We start from the raw sequence: 22,820 nt of genomic DNA, 5'->3' as shown, positions 1-22,820 counted from the left end.
GATTTGTGGATTTGTGTGATTATTTGAAATGATTGAGACAAGAATTAGAAACAGATTGGAATTATAGACAGCAGTTACATGGGAGCAAATTTCAGCTAAACATTAAAACTGTTTTGCTAATAAGAGCTGTTCTGTTCACCACGACATTAGAAGTTTGCTGCTGGACTCTTGTAATTAATAAGGATGGTGTTGGGCTAAATCTTCCTCCTAAAGTGACTGACTGACTGAATCCTCAGAGATGCAATCCAACATTTCTGCAAGACACTGTGGTAGAACTGATTCTGAAGATTCCCTCTAACGTTAACCACCCATTGCTTGCTGTCCAAAATGAGTATTTAGCCTCCGGATGACACACTCCCATTGGTAGCAGCGTCCCCTGTGCATTTGTCTAACCCACTCTCAAAGCTAGCTATGATTGTAGCTGTCACCCTGCTACTGTATAGGAAACATATGCCAAGCTTCCATCATCTGAAAACAACAACAAATAAGGCTGTTATGTCAATGGAGAATGATGAAATTTCCCCAGGGATGAAGATAATTTTGAAATAGTATTGCAGTGATTAATGTGAATAACTAATGAGCAGAAGCACCTGACACTCTGAACCATTCATTACAGATAGTTCACTGAGCGTGGAATTCCTGTTTTTTACATTTTTCCCCTTTTTTCCCATTGATTTGGCCTATGTAATTATTTATACTGTTATCTTTAATTTTGTCTTTAATTTGAATGTACAAAGATGGGAGTTATATATCACACAAAGTCAGCTCCAGCTGCAACAGTATATAACCCTTGCAAATAAATGAGTAAAATAATAGTATACCAGAACCAAAGTCACATGTGGTGGGTTAGTACAGATTTTGTCAGCTGCAGTATAATGGTAAAATAGCATTCTAGAGAACCTTACCAGTTGAAAATGAGATTATAAATTGGTTATTAGATTGTATTATTCACTAACTGCAACAAAGGATGCTAGATGCAATCGAACTGCAACACAAGATTCCTAGATATCTGCTTGGAAACAATTATTTTGAAAGGCTTTAACAGGATTAATTTGCTCAAACACTGAAGGATATATTGTTTCTATCGAACATATAACATACACATGAGAATCAAACAAAAACATTTGTTGTGTTCAGATCTGTTTCAGCAAGCAAGGAGCTGGGGAAAAAACTCTATCGCCATGTTGATTTTGTTCTGTGCAGGGTAGGTGGTTTAAATGCCACTGAAGATAATGAGTCTTGTTTTAGCTTAATTAATTGTGATTGGATCATATCCCGGGGGTGGGCACATTATAAATACTTTTTACTGTAATGGAAGGGAAAATTAAATACACTGGAATTTATTGTATTAACTGCATTTATTTTAAATTTATGTAATTATTATTTGGTCTTACCCGGCCCCCGGCCCATATAACAGAACGGGTTTACTGAATTTGTAGGATGTACTCTTAATATTTTACTGAGTTTTTGCTAAGTTTCCAATGGAAGGGAGTTGTGTAGATATGGGACTTGCAAAATATGCCAAAAAAAGGTGTACGTTTTCTCTTGCTACTTAACAAATGTTGTGTTTAGCAGACGTTGTTTACTCTTTTTTTTGTCGGGGTAAACTGAATAAACTGATTAAATATTTCTGTCGTAGACTAAATGCCTCACTTCCGGCAAACTTTGAACCGTCCCTTGCAATCATCTTCCAAGGGGGCGCTAGAGTAGTACAGCGCTACTTTATTTTGCAAGACTATGGTCAAAACTTTGTGATCCTTCGACAGCGGAAGTCGCCAGAGAGGGGTCCATAGGAGCGGAAAGAGTCATCAGTGCTGCGACAGATATTTCCTGCACCCTTCCCTTTACGCCTCAGGACGCGACGGCTTGAGGGCCGTGCGCCTGCTCAGTGGCTGCGTGAAGCGAGGCTTTTTGCGTAGCTCGGGCCGAGGTGAACGCGTGTTGGGACTGATTGCTCGGCGGTGGAGGCAGGAGAAGGCGGAGGGGAAGGTGAATGGAAGAGCTGGGGGGCGGGAGGCGGCGATACAGTAGAGTAATTAAGCTATCTGTAAAAGCCAGTAGGCAAAATACGTTCTGTTCTTGTATGTCTGCCTTTCTTTGATCGGTTAATTTTAAATATTATTTAGTTGGGTTGTGTACACGAGTTTTATTAAAGGTTATATATAGTCATGGGTGTTGTACTTATTCCGCATCAGTTTTCCCCAACCAGATGTTCTCCAGATGTGTTGGCCTTCAGCTGTTTCAGTTCCCCTGGTGGCTGAGGATTGTGGGAAGAAGTCCAATACAGCCGGCAGAGATCAGGCTGGAGAAAGGCAATATAAAAGAGTGACATTAACTCCCAGCACATTCCAGCAACATCCAGCGCAAGGAGGGGAGAGCTTGGTTGGGCGTGGGGTGGGGGGCAGTCAGGCAGTGCTTAACATTTTCTAAAGGAGGTGCCATAGGAATGGTGATGACGCAGAATGTGGAGGACCACATCACATGTGTGTGGATACATGGGGATTTCCTGTTTGTTTTGTTTTGTGAAGGGAAGCTGGGAGGATGTCTTTGGTTTTTAAATTATGTTAAGTCTGTATTAGGCCTTCTATTATAGTTATGAAGTTTTTCCACTTCAAAATGTGGGAAAATCTGCTGTTTTTATCGATTGTATCAAAAGATACTGGAGTGGCTGGACAGGCTACATACGTACTCTCAAGGATTAGAAATCTCTCATCTGTATAATCGTTTCAGTTACATCTAACATTTCATTTCTGTGAAGGAATCAAAGTTTATTAAAGAGTGTAAATGTAATTGATATCCCAAACGTCATTTTTCAAATCAATAGAACTAAATGTATGAATATTAAAGTGTTATACTTACTGGGCTTTTGAATCTCTATACTAATGCTCTAGGATCAGAAATTGTACGCGTACTGACGATCCAGAGCCGTCGCCATGTCGCGTTTCTTTACTACTGGCTCAGACAGTGAGTCAGAATCATCGCTCTCTGGAGATGAATTAGTAGCCAAACCTGTTGGAGGCAACTTTGGGAAACAGTAAGTATGTGTGATGGAATGTATCTACAAAGGGGGAGGTGGTGTGATGGAATGCAGTAGAGATCTAGGTTCCCAGGAAGGAGGGGGGACAAGAGACCACACAGTCCAGAGCAGGAGCATGGGAAGAAGAAACTTAAGATAGCCACTCTCTACAACAGTGATGGCGAACCTATGACATGCATGTCAAAGATGACATGCCACGACGTTTTGGGTGACAGGCCAGCATTCACTAACACCCAACAACTATTCTCCCTGTCTGAGTTACCAAAGAAACTGAGTTTGTTTTACTCATATTTCATTTTTGTAATTATTTGATGTTTCTTTATGTAATACATAGCACCACACATGATTGGACTGTATTTTTTTTAAATAAATGAATATATAAAGAATTTTTTCTCTTTTGTTCGGGGGGGGGTGACATGCCAGCAGAGTCAAGTTCAAGTTAGGCATTTTCTGAATTTTTGACACACTGAGCCCTAAAGGTTCGCCATCACTGCCCTAGAATCTCCCAGGGTATATCCACTAGGTTAGATTCATACAGATTTAATCTGGCAAGATTTTGTCTATATGGTGCAAGCAATAAAAGAACTGAACTTGGTTGGACTGTTTCCCTGTGGTTCTTGGGCTGGGCCTGATGTTTAGGGATGCTAAGGATTGAAGAGATGGGATCAAAGATTCCTAGAAAGTGACTAGATTTGGATAAAATAGGTGCACTACGGGAGGGAATGTATTGTAATCCTGCAGACTTAATAATTCAGAACTGAGAGTAAGAGCTCCACGTTCACCATTTTCAATTTATCTATGGACCTTATAATGCATTTCTTTTAGAACCCTGCTGTATCCTCACTTAAATATTCCAAACAGAAAGCTTTTTTTTCCTTTCTTGATCACATTCTTTATTTTCCATAGGTAACATTTTATTTGCTCTAATTGTACTACACTTTCCCTATTCTGCAAGCAAATATTACAAGTGGGTTTCAGAGAATGGAGCTTTTTATTTCTGTACAGTAGTCGACTTCTCCTCAACAACCTTTGATCTTGCCTAAAGTAATGTGTCACCCATCCACACTCTATTTTAATGTTCTTCTCTGTAGCAGCCCCCATGTTATGGAATATGCCGTCCCCTGGCATGTGTGTAGTGTCAACTCTCCTTGCTTTTTACTCGGCAAGAAAAATATTCTTGTTCCACCAGGGTTTGGCCCAAGTTAAATGGATGGAATTACATTTTGTTTTGTTATTTTTGTTTGCATGTTTAATTTTATTGCTTTACTTGACTGCTTTGTTGTATACCACCCAGTTTTTCACATTTGGGATGGTCTACAAATATTGTACAGTAAATAAATAAATGGTCTATACTTTGTTTTGTAAGCTAGGCTTTACGGACATCAAGAGAGTAGGATCAGTGAGTAGATTCTATGTGATTTGCAGTAAATCATCAAGATTTTGACTCCGAGTTGCTTAAGAAGAGCAACAGTAAAATAATTCTCCCATCCTTATCAGATTGCTTACCTAAATATACTTTTATATGAATGTATGGCCAAAATTGGGTGATCTCAGAAATGAAGCAATGACAACCTTCGTTGATGAGAACTTTTGGCTAGACTAGGGTGTCAAAAAATCATCCCAAGAAACAACCACTTCTGTAGCAGTGCCAAGAATACTGCATGAATAAGGTCCTGGGGGGCAGGGGTGGTGGTCAGGCTTCATTTGGAAGTATCTTTACATGTATTGTAAGATCAGTTTTTATACTGGAAAAATGTCTTATGGTCAGAAACAGCTGGTTTTTAAATTATCAACACATATACTGTTTAACTGGCTCTTGAAAATACATCTATGATGTTTTAGTAAAACAACAAACAAAAACAAAGTGGGTCTGACAAAGGTGGTCTGTTTTTGCATTAAATACAGTAGAGCTAGGAATATGAGCCTAAGGGCACTAGATTCCCCTGACAGTTGGTTTATAATCCTATGATTTCTTCCTCTTCTTTCCAATTTTTCCAGTTTTCCTTCCTACAGTCTTTGCTTCCTAATAGTTTATTATTAATTAATAAATAACCCGGCTCTGTGCCCTGGAGGGCTTTATAGGTGGTGATCAGCACCTGGAAGCCTCCTGAGAGCCAGTGCAGCTCATGGAGCAGAGCATCATTTGTACCTTTCACATCAATTGAAAAAGCTCCTGGAGATCATACATTTCAGAAGATAAATAAACTCCACTTTACTCTCAGACTTCTATATTGAAAAAGTTATCCTAATAGAGCCAGTTTTTTCCAGTTAATGCAAGGGATTTCATCATAAGAGGCCATTCCATTTGACTGTAGCAGAGGGCATAAGGAGAAGCAGAATCCACTCCTGTGACTGTGTGAAGTGATTCTTTACATTTGAGGCCTCTTCTCTCTGAATTATTTTCAGACTGCTCATGTTCAACACTTTTCAGGAAATTGTGCTCAATGTTATTCATACTTCATCTGTCGCTATATGGAGTGGGATTTGTATGGTGCAAATTTTGCACGTTGGTTCAGAGTGAAAATATATGATATTGCAATTTGCGTTTCTTGTCTAATCTCTCTGAATAGCATTAGCCTCAGAACTCTAGAAGCTAATCTCAAGTTCACAGTTAGCTAGAAAAAAAACATTCAGGTGTTCGTATTATTTGTTCATGCATCCCTATATATTGCAAAATAATCCTCTTGGTAATTTTTTTCCAATAACTGTTGACACAGGCTTTCCCTGTTACACTTATTCCCCTCTGACTTCCAGCTTCCTCTAATAGTTACTTACAGATATCCATCAGCTGTTTCCCTTCTCTTCTTGTAGGCCTCTGCTGCTCAGTGAGGATGAGGAAGATACAAAGAGAGTTGTGCGCAGTGCAAAAGACAAAAGGTGATGTATATGTTGCTACTGGAGGAAGAAGGGCACCTAAGTTTTGGAGGATTGAACCAAAATCACATTTTTAAATCTCTGGAAAGCTCCTTATCCTGTTGGTGGCTGGTTTCCATTGGACTTGGTGGCATTGTTTTCTCTAAGGGCATAGATTTTATTCATTGCCTAGATATATCTCCTCCTTTTGCCTCTCACTCACCTCCTGGTTTAATTGTCCCTTGTCTTCTTTTTCCTGTGTGCCAGGTTTGAGGAACTAACCAATTTGATCAAAACAATCCGGAATGCTATGAAGATCCGAGATGTCACCAAATGTCTGGAAGAATTTGAGTTGCTGGGCAAGGCTTATGGGAAGGCGAAGAGTATTGTTGACAAGGAAGGGGTGCCCCGCTTCTATATCCGCATCCTGGCAGACCTTGAGGACTATCTCAATGAGGTATTAGCTGTAGAGAATGATAGGCAAGAAAATTGCTGATTTTGGGGGGTCTGATTAGAAAGGATTAAACAACCATTTTGTTAATCCGGAAAGTGCCTCTCTCTGTGGTTGAAACAGGCTCTCCCTTGTAATACAAAATAAATGGGAGGTCTTCTGTGGCTCTTTTTTCAGAAAAATCTGTGATGGAGGTCACATTTATTTATTTTTATTTATTTAATAGACTTGTCCCCGCCCATCTCCCCATAACTGTGGGCCTCAGAATTGAGGCAAAGGTGTGAGCATAATCTTTCCTGACACCATCCCTGTCTCTTCATTACTAGCTAGTGGCCACTTCGTAATGAATTAATTACAATGTAATATAGATAGTGCAGGCATGTAACATTTCCAGAAATGTAGAAACCGTGATGTTCAAATCACTTTTTCCTCTGATAGGGAACATGGGAATGGTAACCAGTGCATCTGAAAGTAACATTGGTTGATGTTAAAAAAAAAAAAAAAAAAGGCATTATGCTACACATTCTGAAAGCTAAAACTAAAAGCTTCTTTTAAAAAGCATTTTTTTGTTCAAGGAAGTAATCACGGTAAATGATTCCAGTCTTTCTACACAAACATTTGAGAAGGAAAACTTCCTGGTGAATATGTTTTCTTAAAAAAAGAATTCTTCTATTCAAACTTTAGGTCCTTTGCTGGATCTTCCCAGCTCTTTAGACCTCTTGTACAATGGAGTGTATGCTCATAGCTGTCAATTTATATGTGAACCTTCCTGTTTGTTAAGACCAAATTAGCCCTTCCAGCTTTTAATTACCAATGCATTGGTCTACTGTCTGTGTGATCCTCAACCACTGATGACCATCAGCCGTGCTGCTGGAAATCATGGGATTTGGCGACAGGAATCTGGTGGACATCAGGTTAAGATAAGGTCATCATCTGAAGTCTGCTTTTAGAGATTATGTGCTACAGCAAGAGATGGGTTCTTTATGGTAGTGATGGCTCATTTATATCCCTCCACACCCTCCTCCGCATTCATTTAACACTAATAATAGTCTCTGGATTCTGGAGCTGGTATGTTTTTGATAGTTTTGTTTGTTCGTTTGTTTTCCAATATTTTTTTCGCTGTTTAACATGTTTTGTGGTCATTGTTCTGGCCTGAAAGAACTCTTCTACTATCCCTGCAGTAATCTTATAAAATTAGGCTAAAAGAGTGTAACAAGCTCAGTCTTTGTATCTGAGTGAGAATTTGAAGATGTATTTCCCTAGTCATTGTTTGATACTTGCTTTTTCTGCAGCACCTTGGTGCTAAGAGGGTATGTAAGCCAGTGCTGTATGCACAATGTTCACTGGATCCTAAGGGAGTAATTAGTGAACGGAATAGGTGTCCTGTATACCTCCAGTTGCACAGTTTGAGGAGGCAATTAGTGCTGCTCATCACATGTAAACTTGTTGTCTTCTGTAGCTTTGGGAGGACAAGGAAGGCAAGAAAAAAATGAACAAGAACAATGCCAAAGCACTGAGCACTCTCCGCCAGAAGATCCGGAAGTACAACCGAGACTATGAAACCCAGATAACTTCTTACCGCCAGGTATTGACCTACCACAGGAGAGGCTGCAGAGAAGTATTTTACAGCCATTGCTGTGCAGTATTGATGGCTTAGCTGAGTTGTCCATTACATTAACACTAACAGCAAACATAGATGCAGGATTATGGCTGAAGGGAGGGCTTGAAACAGCCCCATTTGTGATGGACAAAGAAGGCCATATGGGTAATGGGAGAGGGTAGAATAATATATATCATGATCTCAGCATATTGGCCATGTCCTCCTAGAATCCTGAGCAGTCAGCTGATGAAGATGAGGACAAGAAAAGTGATGATTCAGAGGGTGAGTGATGATGCAAGAACCATGCAGTTGAAGGATGTCCTCTATTCTGGGTAAGCATTTGTATGCTTTGGTGTGTGAAATCGCCCCTCTCAATGATTCCCGCCATTTTCTGCCTCCAGGATCCTCTTCCTCAAGTGAAGATGATGTTGAGGGAATAAGTGCAGCAGTCTTCCTGAAAAAGAAGGAGGGAGCGGTTGAGAATCGCAGCAGGTTTCTTAAAAAGATAGAGGTGAGAGTTCCAGGAAAGAAGTGCCACTGCAACTTCAAAGTTCTGCCAGAAATATTTTACTGCCAGCCTCCTCAGGGCTCCCCAGGAGGGTCCAGTGTAGGAGAATCCAAGCCTCTCTGTGAATGTAAGACAGAATCTCAGCCAGTTTTTCCATGGCAGTCAGATTATTGGAGACACAGAAGTTTTCAGCTAGAGGGAACTTTGCTTTGCTACATTGATTGTGGCAGATAAGTCCTTTGGCACGTGATTTTCCGGAGTAATATTTTTTTTTCTGACAGGATGAAGATGAGGAAGAGGAAGAGTCAGATGATGATGAAGACTGGGGCTCGTCGGATTCAGAATCTGATTCAGAGTCAGATGAAGATGACAGCAAATACACCTCCTTGGCTTCGAAATTCCTTAAGAAGTAAGGAACGTTGTAGGCAGTGGGAAGTGGGAACCGTACCTTTGTGCAATATGATCCATCATGCGTTACAGATAGTCCTCGGTTAACGACGGTAATTGGGACCAGAATTTCCATTGCTAAGTGATGCAGTCATAAAGCGCAATGTCACACGACCACATCGCTTAGCAACAGCAATCACAGCAGTCCCCACTGCTGTTGTTAGGCGATTACCCAGTCAGTGGGGAAGCTGGCAGGAAGTTGAGTCTTGGACTGGTAAGTGACTGCCACAGCATGAGCACAACCAGCATGAAAGCAGCTTCTGTGGTGCTGCATGATTGCACCTAGGCTGGGGGCAGCTGCTGCCAAGAATGGGAGGGCATGCAAGCTGCCCTGTGCTCCGCCGCCCCTGCCACTCCAAGCTGACCTTCTCCATCTTCTCCCTCCTGCGCCTTGTCAGCAGTGGGAGGAAGAAGATGGTGGTTAGCTGGGGGTGGTGGAACACAGGGTGGTGGAGTGCAGGATGGCCAAAAGGGCAGAGATGGGGGGGAGATAGGCGGTGGGGGGGAAGCTGAACCGCACCCTCCAGTTGTAAATGCAAGCGAGCTGCGAAGTGCCCAAATTTTGATCACGTGACTGCAGGGGCACTGCAGCAGCTGTATGTTTGAGGACCAGGTGTAAGTGCCATTCGTTCAGCACTGTCATAACTTTGAATGGTTGATGAATGAATGGTTAAGTGATTACTACCTGTATAGCTGTGATCCTTTGTGTTTGTGCTTACCGCTCTAGAGGACAGATTTTGTTCTAGGTTATAACTAGCATCCCCAGTGGGTTATATTGAGCTGTCTTGTTCCATCATGGTCAGATTATTGCAATTTGCTTTTCCAGGAGTTACCTTTGAAGAGCATCCAAATCTTATAATAACACAGGTGGCAGCTAAGCTACTAATTGGTTCAAAAAACCAAGATCATATTATGCCTGTGTTGAAATAGTTAGGCCCATATTGGTTGACATTGTTTTCTGATCACAAGTCAAGATGAAGGTTTTGACCTTTGAAAACCTAAAGTGTAGATCTGCTCTACACACAGCTCTGTACCTGTTCTTATCATGCAGTCAACAGGAGAGGCCCACTTAAAGATGCCTCTGCTTTCAGAGACTTGGTTGTTGGGCACCCTGGAAAGTCTTTTATTGTACTATTGGCAAAGTATGGAAGCTCTTGTGTTTGGTTCTCACCCATTCTACTTTTAAGAAAGAAATCCACAGCTGCTGCTTCAGCCAGACTTTATGAGCTGGGCTACTGCTCTTTTTACAGGATTTTTATATCTTAATTTTTAGAGTTAACCAGCGTGCATGCCCTATACAGGGTCATGACCATTTGTTCAGAGACCATTCAAAGTTACGATGGCACTGAATGAGGGGGACTTACGATGGGTCCTCAGAGTTCCAGCCATCAACCCTGCAGTCATGTGATCGCAATTTCCAATGTTCCCTGCCAGCTTCCCACAAGTGAAGTAAATGGGGAAGCTGGCAGGAAGTTGGAAGTCATGATCATGTGAGATCCTCACTTAATAACCTACGTGGTACTCATTTAATGAGGGCAACTAGGACTGCTGGAATTGCCATTGCTAAGTGATGTGGTCACATGACATTGCACTTTACGACTGCGTTGCTTAGCGATGAAGTTCCCAGTCCCAATTGCTATCGTAACCCGAGGGCTACCTGTAGGTAGAAAGTTGCAAAATCAATTGACATATTAGCAGTTGATTCCAGTCTTAGCAGACAGCGTTCAGTGAAAAGGTAGATAGATATCAAGGGAACCTTAGGATATTTGGGTAAAATAATCTTGCCTGTGAAGGTTTGGATTCAAATGCAATTTGTGGGGTGGAAAGAAAGGGAGCTATTTGCATTAATGCAGTATTTGAAGCCAGTGGTGTTTCTGGGATTAAGTAGTACACTGTAGGTAACTCAAGATTTTAGAATCACAGCGTGGAAAAAAAAACCCCTGATCTGTTTAATCCTCCAAAATCAGAATTGGCACAGAGGAGGAAAAGAGGGTGATGGAGAAGAAACGAGAAGAGAAAGCAAAGAAGAAACAAGACCGGAAATCCAAAAAATATGAAGATGATGACGATGACAACGAGGGCGAGTGGGAAAAAGTCAAGGGGGGCGTCCCTCTGGTTAAGGTGAGGCATTGCCAGTGTCCTCTCTTTCCAGCTGGAAGATTAGCCAGAGAGGGGATGGAAGGAATTGGAAGTTTATCCTTTCTTTCTTATCTCCTGTAGGAAAAGCCAAAGATGTTTGCTAAGGGCACAGAGATCAACCACGCTGTGGTAGTGAAGAAACTCAATGAGATTCTACAGGCTCGTGGCAAGAAAGGCACTGATAGGTGAGACAAATAAGATTAAAGTTGCTGGGCCGGGGTAACTGAGATAATTCTCAAATTAACTGCTTGTTTTTTTGTACCTCTGGGAGGCTGTCATTACTAAAAGAAAGCAAATCTGAGATGGCAATAAAAGTTTATTCACAGAGAATGTCCATCTTGCCTCAGATTCAAATCTTTTCCTCTGAAAGCATCTGGTTAGTTCTTGGCTATATGTGGACATTATTTATTTATTTATCATATTTATATAGCTGGCCATCTCACACAAAGTGACTCTGGACAGCGTACAACAATTAAAAAAAATACATAAAAACAATTACAAATAAAAAACTATAAAAGCACATAAAACAGGAGGGGATAAAATTAATAAGGGAGCCATCACCAAATCTCTTTGGCCCCTGGGACCCCCAGGCCTGATCACATAACCAGGTTTTGAGGGACTTGCAGAATGTTAAGAGGGAGGGAACTAATCTCAGTTCTAGTGGGAGAAGATTCTATAAGGCAGGTGCCATGGCAGAGAAGGCCGGCCTCCTGGGACCCATCACATGTAACTCTCTGGCAGACAGGACCCGCAGCATGTCTTCTCTGCCAGTTATTAATACAAGATGCAACATCCTTTGCACTGAACAGACTCATCTTCCACCAGTGAGATAGTGAGGAGGAATTGGGCAACACTTGCTTCTGATTTAGAGTAACCCCAGTTTATTCTATTACCTTACCTCAAGAAACAGTGCTAAATCTTATAGCCGTGAATTATTCACATGATGTGCTAAACCAGTGTTTCTCAACTTTGGCAACTTGAAGACATGTGGACTTCAATTCCCAGAATTCCCCAGCCAGCATGCTGGTTGGGGGATTTTGGGAGTTGAAATCCATACATCTTCAAGCTGACAAGATTGAGAAACACTGTGATAAACTATGGCTAATTGAAATGGGGAGATTATCTTTTTGAACTTTTCATCACCATACCATGGAAGTGGGCAAAAGGCTTGTGCCTCGAGTTTGCTGTGGCTAGTTTGCATCAGGCTGGACTAGACAAGGATGAGCAACATGTTCCAGGTTGAGGATGTAATTCAGCCTCTTGACCTGTCAGACATGATTGAGAAGGCTTTCTGCACAATAAGGGGTGTGGTCAAGCATTTCTAGCCTCTTTTCCATTCAGTTTTGGAAACTACATAAAGCTTTAATGATGACAACTGGAGTTTTGGCTTCATGGATTCCAATGTCCACTCTTAAAATTATTCCCAAACCTCCAAATTGAGCAAAAAAAATTGCCTTTCAAATTGATATTTTTGTTGCTGAACTTTGCTGGCATGATCTCATGGTGTTCTGGGAGCTACAGATGAGGTGCTGGGATGTCCAGTGCAGCTTTGACTAGGATGTTTAAATTCTTCCTACTCTTGGACCACTGCAGGGCTTATGAAAATGAAGTTAGGATAGTCCATGGATGGTTAAAGGCTTTAGAACAAAGTAGAGTGGGCTGTGCTGAGTTTGAGGAAGTAGTTCAAAATAATATTCTGCCATCTCTCCACATGTATTGTCACACTGATCTCCACCCTTTCTGCGATCTTCCACAGGGCTGCCCAGATCGATCTTCTGCAGCTTTTGGTTGGAATTGCAGCAGAGAACAACCTGGGGGTGGCCATTGATATCAAAATCAAGTTCAACATTGTTGCTTCTTTATATGATTATAACCCCAACTTAGCTACCTACATGAAGGTATGGGGTAATAAGGAAGGAGGGTAAGCTGGATTGATTCTGGCATGGCACAAGATTCTGTTCCTTCCCCTCATTGGCTGTGAGATATGTGACATGGAAAATTGGTTGTTGCGTTCCTGTAATAGTAAGGTTGCTGATGATTTCCTCTTTATTCCCCCTCTCCTTATTTGCAGCCAGAGATGTGGCAGAAGTGTCTTGAGTGCATTGATGAGCTTCTGGACATCCTCTTTGCACAGTCCAACATCTTTATTGGACAGAACATCGCAGAGGATTCTGAAAACCTCTCTAACACCGAGCAGGTGAGTGTGCCTGATGCATGTCTGCAAATCCCCCCCACCAACAAGGCACTCAGCCACATGCTATAGGGTGGGCAGGGGTGAAATCTGCAAGGATCAAACAGGATGCTGGTGCCCTGGCAGGCTGAGAAAAAAAGTGTGAGTGCTTTTATTTATGCCACTTCCCCAAGAATGCTACATTACAGTCCCATTATCCCAATGGCTGGGAGTAATGGTGATTGTAACCCAGCGTTTAGAAAGCTAAGCTGAGTCTGTTATTCTTAATCCCACTCCTTCCTTTCTCTCTTTCTATGGCCAGCCCCTTCGTGTACGTGGATGCATCTTGACCTTAGTGGAGCGGATGGATGAAGAATTCACTAAAATCATGCAGAACACAGACCCCCATTCTCAAGGTGAGTGAGTTTGTATATCAGTACATGTATCATAAAGTGGTGTCTTAGAGGCACAGTTAGTGGGGGAAGCTGGACATCTATTGAAGGTGGAGATAATGAAGGGGAATGGGTTGGAAGAGGGTGTACTTTGCCTGATAATAGGAATATTTGGCTCATATTTGAATGTTATTCCCAGCTGAGTTGCCTCTTTTGGCCAGGCAGAGAAGGATTGGCTTCTTCAGAAATTTGGAGCCTGTTAAGTTACAAAGTTAAAGAAATTCTGTTCACTCTTATCTTTTCATGTTGTTATGCCTGCTTATAAAAGAACCCACATTGTTCAGCTCTCTTACATTATTTTACAAGAGAGGTATAGATAACCAAAGAGTGACAGGACAACATGAAAAACAGGTGGCCAAGGGTCTTCATGTTTTTCCATTTTTAATTGTGTAATTGTAAGGACATAAAACAACAGATGTTTTGACCACATCCCCATAACCACCGAAATGAAAGCTGATGGGGAGGGGAAGTTTTGCAAGACTGCATTGTCAGATTCCACCTAATCGAACAAGGAAGCCCACCATCATCTCTTGTAAAAAACTAAGCTAAGCACATGTAACATGTTTCTGCTAGAATATGTGGACCACCTGAAGGATGAGGCCCGAGTCTGCAAGATTATAGAGCGGGTCCAGACCTATCTGCAGGACAAGGGAACCACGGAGGAGATCTGCCGTGTTTACCTGCGCTGCATCCTCCATACATATTACAAGTTTGACTACAAGGCTCACCAGCGCCAGCAAGGCCCAGCAGGAGATAGCAAGGTAAGGTGGCCCCTCTGATGGTCAAGACTTGCAAAGGCTATTCACCCTCCAGAGAGAGACCATTTGCTCCCTTGCCATCCCCTTCTTCTGATTAAGAGATGCTGGGGATTGGACTTGGGAGCTATTACCTACAAAGCATATAGCTTTATAAAATAAAGGTAACATGTCCTTCAGATCATCTTCTGGGGGACTTCATAGACACAGCCATGTCACAGGTTGCTGCTGTCTTCCAGGATGCATTTTGACTTCCCAGTCTGACTGACAGCCCTGAAATTCACAGGGGTCTCCCACCCAAGTGCTAACCTGATCCAGTGCTGCTGAGTTTCTGAACCCAAACAGAGTTGATCAGGTGCTGCGACTTGCTGAGATGTAACTTTGTAGAGAATTTAACTTTCCTTTACAAAACCACTGCTCCCAGCCTTTGAGGAGAATAGTCCTCCAATCAAATAAATAATTTCTTTGTTGGGAATCCAGAAGGTTAAACAGATGTAAAAGTAGTTGGTTGTAAACAGCACTGTTTGTATGTACTGGCAGAGGAAGATAGCAAATAGTAGAGCTTATATGTAGCTCAGAAAATACCAAGAACCCAACAGTTCAACCTTGAACTGTTGGGTTCTTGGTATTTTCTGAGTTTGATTGCTTTCCTGCAGATGTTTCATTACCAGGCTAGATAATATCATCAGGACAAGCTCAGACAACACCAAGAATCCAAAAAGATGGCAAAGGTTGGGGAGAGACTGATACATTACGGCAGAGCTGTATTTTTTGCCCAAGGACCACACTGTTAAAAATACATGCTTTTTCTCCTGTTACATTAAAAATTACATTTTGGCTGAACCTTCAGAGCTGCTTTAAAAGGCTGTGTATAGCTTTGAGACTGCAGGTTGAATGCTCTACACTAGGTTGATTTATTGATACTGGTGCTTATCTTATGGCTGCTGAATGTTACACTCTGTGCTTGTCTCAGTCTGAACAAGACCAAGCGGAAAATGAGGGGGAAGATTCTGCCGTGCTGATGGAGCGCCTCTGCAAATTCATCTACGCCAAGGATCGGACAGACCGGATCCGTACCTGTGCCATTCTCTGCCATATTTATCACCATGCCTTGCATGATCGCTGGTACCAGGCCCGTGACCTGATGCTCATGAGCCACCTCCAAGACAACATCCAGCATGCAGACCCTCCAGTGCAGGTTAGAGAGGAAACAAGCAACTTGATGGCCATTGAGAACCAACAAATTTTAAATTGCCTGTTTAGCTGCAGGGTTTCCTCTTGTGTCTGCTTGGAGGCAACCTACACTCCAGTGGGGCAAGCCATAGCTTCATGTAAACAAAATGGAGGACACCCAAGTTAATCAACTATGCAACCTCGTAGGGAGGGAAACTTGAAATTCTGTCTGACCTGTCTGTACTATGAAAGGACCACGATAAGAATCAGTTATTTGGGGCAGTTTCTGAATTGGCATCATCTGTGGGGTCTGAGAGCAGTTAATGGAGAAAGAGGTGCTGGTAGTCCTGCCTTTTCAAACACTTGATTGTTTTTTCTTCAGATCCTGTATAACCGGACAATGGTGCAGCTGGGGATCTGTGCTTTCCGCCAGGGCTTGATCAAAGATGCCCATAATGCTTTGCTGGACATTCAGTCGAGTGGACGAGCAAAGGAGCTGCTGGGGCAGGGTCTCCTGATGCGCAGCATGCAGGAGCGCAACCAGGAGCAGGAGAAGATTGAGAAGCGCCGGCAAGTCCCCTTCCACATGCACATCAACCTGGAACTCCTGGAGTGCGTCTACCTGGTTTCCGCCATGCTGCTCGAGATCCCTTATATGGCTGCTCATGAGTTTGATGCCCGTCGGCGAATGATCAGCAAGCAGTTCCACCATCAGCTGCGGGTGGGCGAGCGCCAGCCTCTTCTTGGTAGGTGGTCCAAAGTTTGCTCATTTTGGCCCCAAAGATGCAGTTCTGGCCATTATCTGCGTCTAGGGTTTCAAAAAACACAAGAGCCCTGCTGGATCAGATTAAAGGGAATCTGGTTCTGCCAGCTAGAAGCAGATGGAAACCAACAAGGAGGACTTGAAGTCAACATTGTCATCCTGTTTGTGTTCCCTAGCAAGTACTAGTGAGAGATACAGGTTCTCACAAGTTGCAGCTTAACTACAGTATGAATAACCAGGGTGGCTGAGTTCAGACAGAATGCTAGCCCATAAACCACAGCTTACCAACCAAGTGGTTGTGTTCATGTAGTATGTGAAGCCAAAACCAAACAAGCTATATTCTACTGTAATATAATGTGTGAACCCAGTCATGATCTCTCTGATAACTGGAAGAAATATTTAGCCATCCTGACTGGTAATATGCTACCTTGCTGAATTAAGCCTTCATGATTTTTTGAAAATACCTTTTTTCCTCTGGCAAATTATTTAATCTCTGTAACTCAACTAAAATTTGGGGAACTCATCTGCTTTTGTTAATGGAGAAACAATCCATTAATTTCTTCTAGTTAAAGACATGATTTTGCTCTTTTATAATAAATAAATCTGTAATTTTCTGGAATAGCAAAGTAGTACATTTTTTCTAAGGGATTGTGGCTTATTCATTTGGATAATCAAAATCCCTTCTAATGGATTAGAGAAATATCCTTCTATCTTTCCCTGCCTCTCTCTTTCTCCTTGCTTCAGGCCCCCCGGAGTCAATGAGAGAGCACGTAGTAGCAGCATCCAAGGCTATGAAGATGGGTGACTGGAAGACATGTCACCGTTTCATTGTCAATGAGAAAATGAATGGAAAAGTCTGGGATCTGTTTCCTGAGGCTGACAAAGTGCGCGGCATGCTTGTCCGGTCAGTTGCAAGGAGGGCATATTGTGAGGGAAGTGGGCTGTGAGCCAGGAAAAGCATGGCTGTTTCTAGTTTTGCTCTAGTATATAGCTGGAACTGGACCAGTAAAGGTAATTGCATGGTGGAAAATTGGAGATGTAAAATGTACCTATGTACTTTTGAATAGCAAGAGCTCGGGGACAGAAGTTTGGATAATTTGAGGGAGGGTCCAATACCTCATTCTCATTGCTGCTGCTTTGTTTCTCTCCACCATGTCCCAACAGGAAGATCCAAGAGGAGTCTCTCCGAACCTATCTCTTCACTTACAGCAGTGTTTATGACTCAATCAGGTACTGTGGGGGTTGTGGTGTAGAGGAGAGGCCCACATTTAACAGTGGTGGTACTTCTGCAGAGCAATGTTTGCCCTGAATATGGGCTGCACATATTTTATAGATACAATTGAGAGTTGACTGTGAATAATGGGTTTCAGCATTTCCTTTGAATCTGACTGATAGATTTAACTGTACTTGGTGGTTGGTGCACTTTTTCTCTGGTCTCTAGTTACAGACCCTTCTGAGCCACTCTTTTCTCAGTAAACATTCTTCTTGGCAAGATGCTAATGTATCTATCCTAAATAGCTGACTCTCACAATTCTCTGCTTTCTCTGATCCATCTTCCTAGCATGGAGATCCTGTCTGATATGTTCGAGCTGGACCTACCCACCGTGCACAGTATCATTAGCAAGATGATCATCAATGAAGAGTTGATGGTGAGAACCTTTGTGTAAGGCAGGCAGGGGTGGCTAGAGAAATTAGTTGCACCACCAGGAAGGGGCAGAAGAAATGTTGCTCTTGCACCAACCAGTTTTGAAGAGTAAGAGGAAGGCATCCATAGGCAGTTTTTGCAGCAACTTCAAGAAGGCAAGAATATGTAGGAGCAAAAGCATAAATAGGGAATCTCTGGCCCACAGGCCTAATCTAGCCCAATCTTCTGTCATCTGTAATAACAGTTATATTGGCAAATACCCCCTCAAACAAGGTGGAAGGAAGCAAGATTATTATGAACAGGAGAGACCAAATCAGAACTTTGTAGTGGGCAGCAGGAATACAACATTCAGGTCAGATTTAGTTCCATACTGAATGCTAAGGTTTCAGCTTGATAGAACTAAGAGATTGCTTAGAACATGGGAGGGGAATCTCTTTCTTTTAAAAGATTATCAGCGTATACAAGCTGTGCTGTGTCTTTCAAACCTTACTTCTCTAGGCCTCCTTAGATCAACCAACCCAGACAGTTGTGATGCATCGAACAGAGCCCACCACCCAACAGAACCTGGCATTGCAGCTGGCTGAAAAGCTGGGCAGCCTTGTGGAAAACAATGAGAGGGTCTTTGACCAGAAGCAAGGCACTTATGGTGGCTACTTTCGGGGTAAGTTAAAACCCAGGGGCCTCTGGTACTTACTATTTTTTTGCTGCCCTCTTATTTCTCCTCCATTCTGTTAACTGTTACAATATAGGCACAACACACACACACACACACAAACACACACACTGTTGTCTGTACTTCCCTTTAATAAAGGGGAAAATGTTCCAGCGGCTGTGGAACAAAATCTGAAAATGTTTTGAAAGTTTCCATTATGTTCTTTTCCTGTTACCGGGACATGAAGCCTCCTTTCTTCTCACTACTGGATTCAAGTCCATCTTGTTCTAATATCCCTCCAGCCAGGGAAACTACAGTTAATTGGCCATTTCTGCTCTGTCCCTGCTCCCCTCCGCCCCTGCTGTGAATGAATTCTGCAAAGCCAAAATATATAGATTTCATTCCAAAATTATGTTTTAATGGAATGTTTGTGGCCGTTTATTGTTTCCTTGTCCCTGATCCATATTTTCCTATTAGCTACAAACCCGTCTGTTTCTGTTTTGCTTGCTGTCTCCTTCTTTGCCAGTACCTAACTCCTAATCAGCTCTCATCTTTTCTTACAGACCAGAAAGATGGCTACCGTAAGAATGAAGGGGGCTACCTGCGACGCGGAGGATATCGGCAGCAAGAACGTCAGAGCAACTACTAAACCTAGAGCCGCTTCCATTCAGCTGACTTGGAGGGAGAGAGGTTATCCAGTTCTCGTATTTCAAACATGTCAAATAAAAAACTCACTGAAAAGAAAGTGCATGCAGTGTCCTTGGGAGCGGGCAAAGAGGGTGCCCAGGTAAATTAATTGGGGAGGAGAAAGACAGGAATCATCAGGCTGAGCTCAGCTCAGGCTCCATTGCATTCCCAGCCTTCAGTGGTCGCTATCCGGCCCTAGGATGGAGAAATGATTGTAGTGTGGGATCTTGAGAAATCTTTGGATTGAAGTTCCTTTTAGTTTTCAGTCTTAATAGGATCAGAAATGCAAAGACAAGGAACTTCTCTTGGGAGGAGGTTTATTAAAGGTGGTATTCTCAAAAATCAGATGTGAAGAAACAACCCCAAGTAACCCATGTTGGAGCATTATTTTATACAGCTCTTGTGTTGAATGTATCTGAAAGTATATGAAGCATCCATGTGTAGTGTGCCTTTTTGGCTTTAAAATACACAGTTTTGCTACCTTTCATTGTTTCTAGAATAGCAGGGAGGCAAACCATTATTACAAGTTGCAGATTTTTTTCTAATGCAACCTTGCTGCCCTATCCATTTAATCAAGTTGGCCCTAAAACCTTGGGAAAATGGTTACTGTCTTTACTCATCATTCCCTTGAAATTCACAGCCTTACGTTATTTGGGTGATAGCTGGTTAGTGGCTGATTTAGTAATAGCACAACAGCCTTGCGAGTGGGGGAGTCATCTGCTGGTAGAACTCAAAGTCATCCAATAACTTTCCTGGTTCACATGGGGATTTAAACTGGAGTCCCTCCAGTCAAAGTCCAACAGTTACAGAATTAGACTTCACCCACATTACTTATTAAGTACAGCTACTTTGTTTATTCTATACGTATGCTTGTACAGTGCAGAAAAAAAGTTGTGACACTGGGGCTTTGTATTTCTCTCATCTACTCCAAAGGGCCACTAACTTGCCTGCTGCCTCAGCTGCCTTTGCCACACCATAGTAGCCATGCAAACACTAGCCATTTCCAAGGCCTGTACTAACTGATCCTGGAGAAAAATGTGGGTCTACATTTCAGCCGTTTATTTCTAATTATTTGTAACATTTTTGTATTGCTCTTTAACCAAGTTCTTCAGTAGTTACCAAACTCAGAATTCGATAAAACACAAAATACATTCCCCAATACCATAAACATCATTTTTAAAAACTATCCATGTAATGTTACCAATGGCAAGTCGGCCAAGGCTGCTTAAAATACATTTTAAAGCCTTAAAAAGCAAAGGAAAAAATAATTAAAGCCAAAATAGCAAATGTGTTAAAATCATGTTACTAAAAACCTGAGGCTCTGTGAGAGTTTTCAACCGGTGCCAAAAGAATTCTAGAACATCTGTACAGAGGGAGCTGCTTGGGACAATATGTTTTCTTAATGGACATCTCCACCAAGAAAGCATCTTGGTTGTAGTGGCTACTGCTTCACCTCTTGGTGGTGAGAGCATGCCATTTTAGTTTAAAGGAAAAGAACATTTTTCTTCTAATCTCAGGAGGTAGTTAAAGCACATCCACACCGTGGGACTGCAACACCTGGAACCTTCAACCACCATGGATATTACAGATTGAGAATTTTATGAGCAGCAGCCCGAGTATACCTAGAAAACCCTTCAACCTCTCACTAAGTCTGAACTGAACTAATTTCCCTTGTAACTTGCATTTCCTTGCCATGGGGCCATTTGAGTCTTTTCCCCACTTGGTGGCCACTTCCTTGGCTGGTCTCTGGGAGATCTTGGAAGTCACAGCACTTAGCCACAGAGGAATACCAAAATGACACTTTCCCTCTCATTTTGCCCCATTTTTGATTTGTGTTTGGTTTTTCAAAACAAAGCAGGGCCTTCCAATTTTTCAAGTAACAGCGTAGAAAGAAGTGGAGTTTTTTCTATAATTTTATTAAAGATTAAAAAAAAAAACCTAATACAAACTAATATAAATTAAAAAGAAAAAGAAAGCTAAAAGTGCAAGAAAGTAAAAAAAGTAAAAAAATAGAAAATAAAAAAGATACAAAGAAGTAACTTCCAATCTTCTTTAACAGCAGTTATAAATACAATTATAAATTTACCTCTTACTCTGGTTACAACATAACTCTCTTCTTTTTATAATCTGTCTAATCATCAAAACCATAAATCATAAGCTCATTTGTTTCTCTTTTACACAAGAATTCCATCAGGGGTTTCCAGTCAGTAAAAACGTAGATATTGTCTTTTCTCTGATCAAAGAAGTCAATTTAGCCATCTCAGCAAATTCTATCGCCTTCGCCAACCATTCCTCCATTGTGGATAATGCCGAATCTTTCCATCTTTGTGCATACAATAATCTCAGTGCAGTCACCGTGTACAAAAACAAAGTTCTATGTCTTTTTTCCAACTATTCGTCCATCAATCCCAAAAGAAAAACCTCCAGTCTTAATTGTATATTAATCTTTAAAACCCTCCACAGAAAGAGTTGATAAAAGAGCAAAAGTGTAAGACAAAGGAATTTGGAGATGTAGTGACTGGATTTTTATGGGTGAATTGTTCAGACCTGAATCTATTAAGATTTATCTGTGGTAGAAATGGGCTTCCAGAAGTATAGATGCTAGTACTAATTGCAAAAGACATAATCTTTTTATAAAGGGAGTGAGGTGTTAGGGCACTGAACAGAGGAATGCTGTTATAGAAATAGAGATGCATAAACATATTCCCAACACAGCCATATTTGTAAGGACAGGGAAGACTTACTTGATAATGTGTCAAAGCAAATCATCTTAGAGGTAGCATCTCTGTCTGCAGCTAGCCTTTCCCAACCTGGTATCCACCAATTCTGTTGAGTATTAGTGGGCGAAGCATTTGGAATTTGAATGTTCTGAGTGCAAAACGACTCTTGATCTTACTAGAAGTATTCTGAGCTTGAAACAGGGCCTGGACAATTCTAAAATGGTCAGAAAAGAACACTTTCAGCAAGGTTGAAACAAGCTGTTTCAAACGCAAAACAGCTCCCTCAAAACAGCTCTTTCAGGTTCAGAACATTTTAAATTTAAAGTGGTCGTGTGCATATGACAGTTTCAGTTTTGGTTTGCATGGGTAATTGGTAAAATGAGATAAATAGCAGTTGTGCATTACAAAAAGTACCTATCAAGAGAGCATTCCCCCCCGCTGGCTAGAGATGCTGACAATGGTTCTCATCTGCCATATTTGGAGGGCCACCAGTTTATGTTATAGAATTAATGGGAACTAAGGTACAGCATAGAATCCAAAATGTGTGAAGCCTAAGTCAGTGTAAAGAGAACAAATGGAATCTAGTCATAATACTAATAAATGTGTGAGGACCAACACATAAGGAGTGTCTTCAATTCTTAGCAGCCCTGGCAACTTGGCAAATGTTGTGTTTCTCAACCTTGGCAAGTTTAAGATGTGTGGACTTCAACTCCCAGAATTCCCCTGGCTGGGGAATTCTGGGAATTGAAGTCCACACATCTTAAACTT

General features: G+C 41.7%; 1 protein-coding gene across 1 annotated transcript; it reads left to right on the top strand.

Annotated features, from left to right (window-relative positions):
• Window positions 1–1,831: 1,831 nt before the first annotated feature.
• LOC103050361 (eukaryotic translation initiation factor 3 subunit C) lies at window positions 1,832–19,390 on the top strand. The gene is made up of 21 exons (XM_007421429.4): window positions 1,832–1,989; window positions 2,892–3,034; window positions 5,849–5,914; window positions 6,158–6,347; window positions 7,801–7,926; window positions 8,169–8,223; window positions 8,343–8,452; window positions 8,731–8,858; window positions 10,864–11,017; window positions 11,117–11,220; window positions 12,792–12,933; window positions 13,107–13,232; window positions 13,528–13,621; window positions 14,231–14,418; window positions 15,386–15,610; window positions 15,968–16,331; window positions 17,093–17,252; window positions 17,513–17,578; window positions 17,910–17,997; window positions 18,492–18,654; window positions 19,209–19,390. Exons 2-21 carry the CDS (start codon window positions 2,934–2,936, stop codon window positions 19,292–19,294), a joined length of 2,736 nt encoding a protein of 911 aa, XP_007421491.1. The 5' UTR covers window positions 1,832–1,989; window positions 2,892–2,933; the 3' UTR covers window positions 19,295–19,390.
• The last annotated feature ends 3,430 nt before the right edge of the window (window positions 19,391–22,820 follow it).

This window comes from Python bivittatus, unplaced genomic scaffold (assembly GCF_059951505.1).
Source record: "Python bivittatus isolate LINGU-HERP-01145 unplaced genomic scaffold, Pbiv_v1 ctg000440_np1212, whole genome shotgun sequence".
Lineage (NCBI taxonomy): Eukaryota > Metazoa > Chordata > Lepidosauria > Squamata > Pythonidae > Python > Python bivittatus.
The sequence above is the reverse complement of the archived record's forward strand: the minus strand, read 5'-3'. Positions and strand labels throughout refer to the sequence as shown.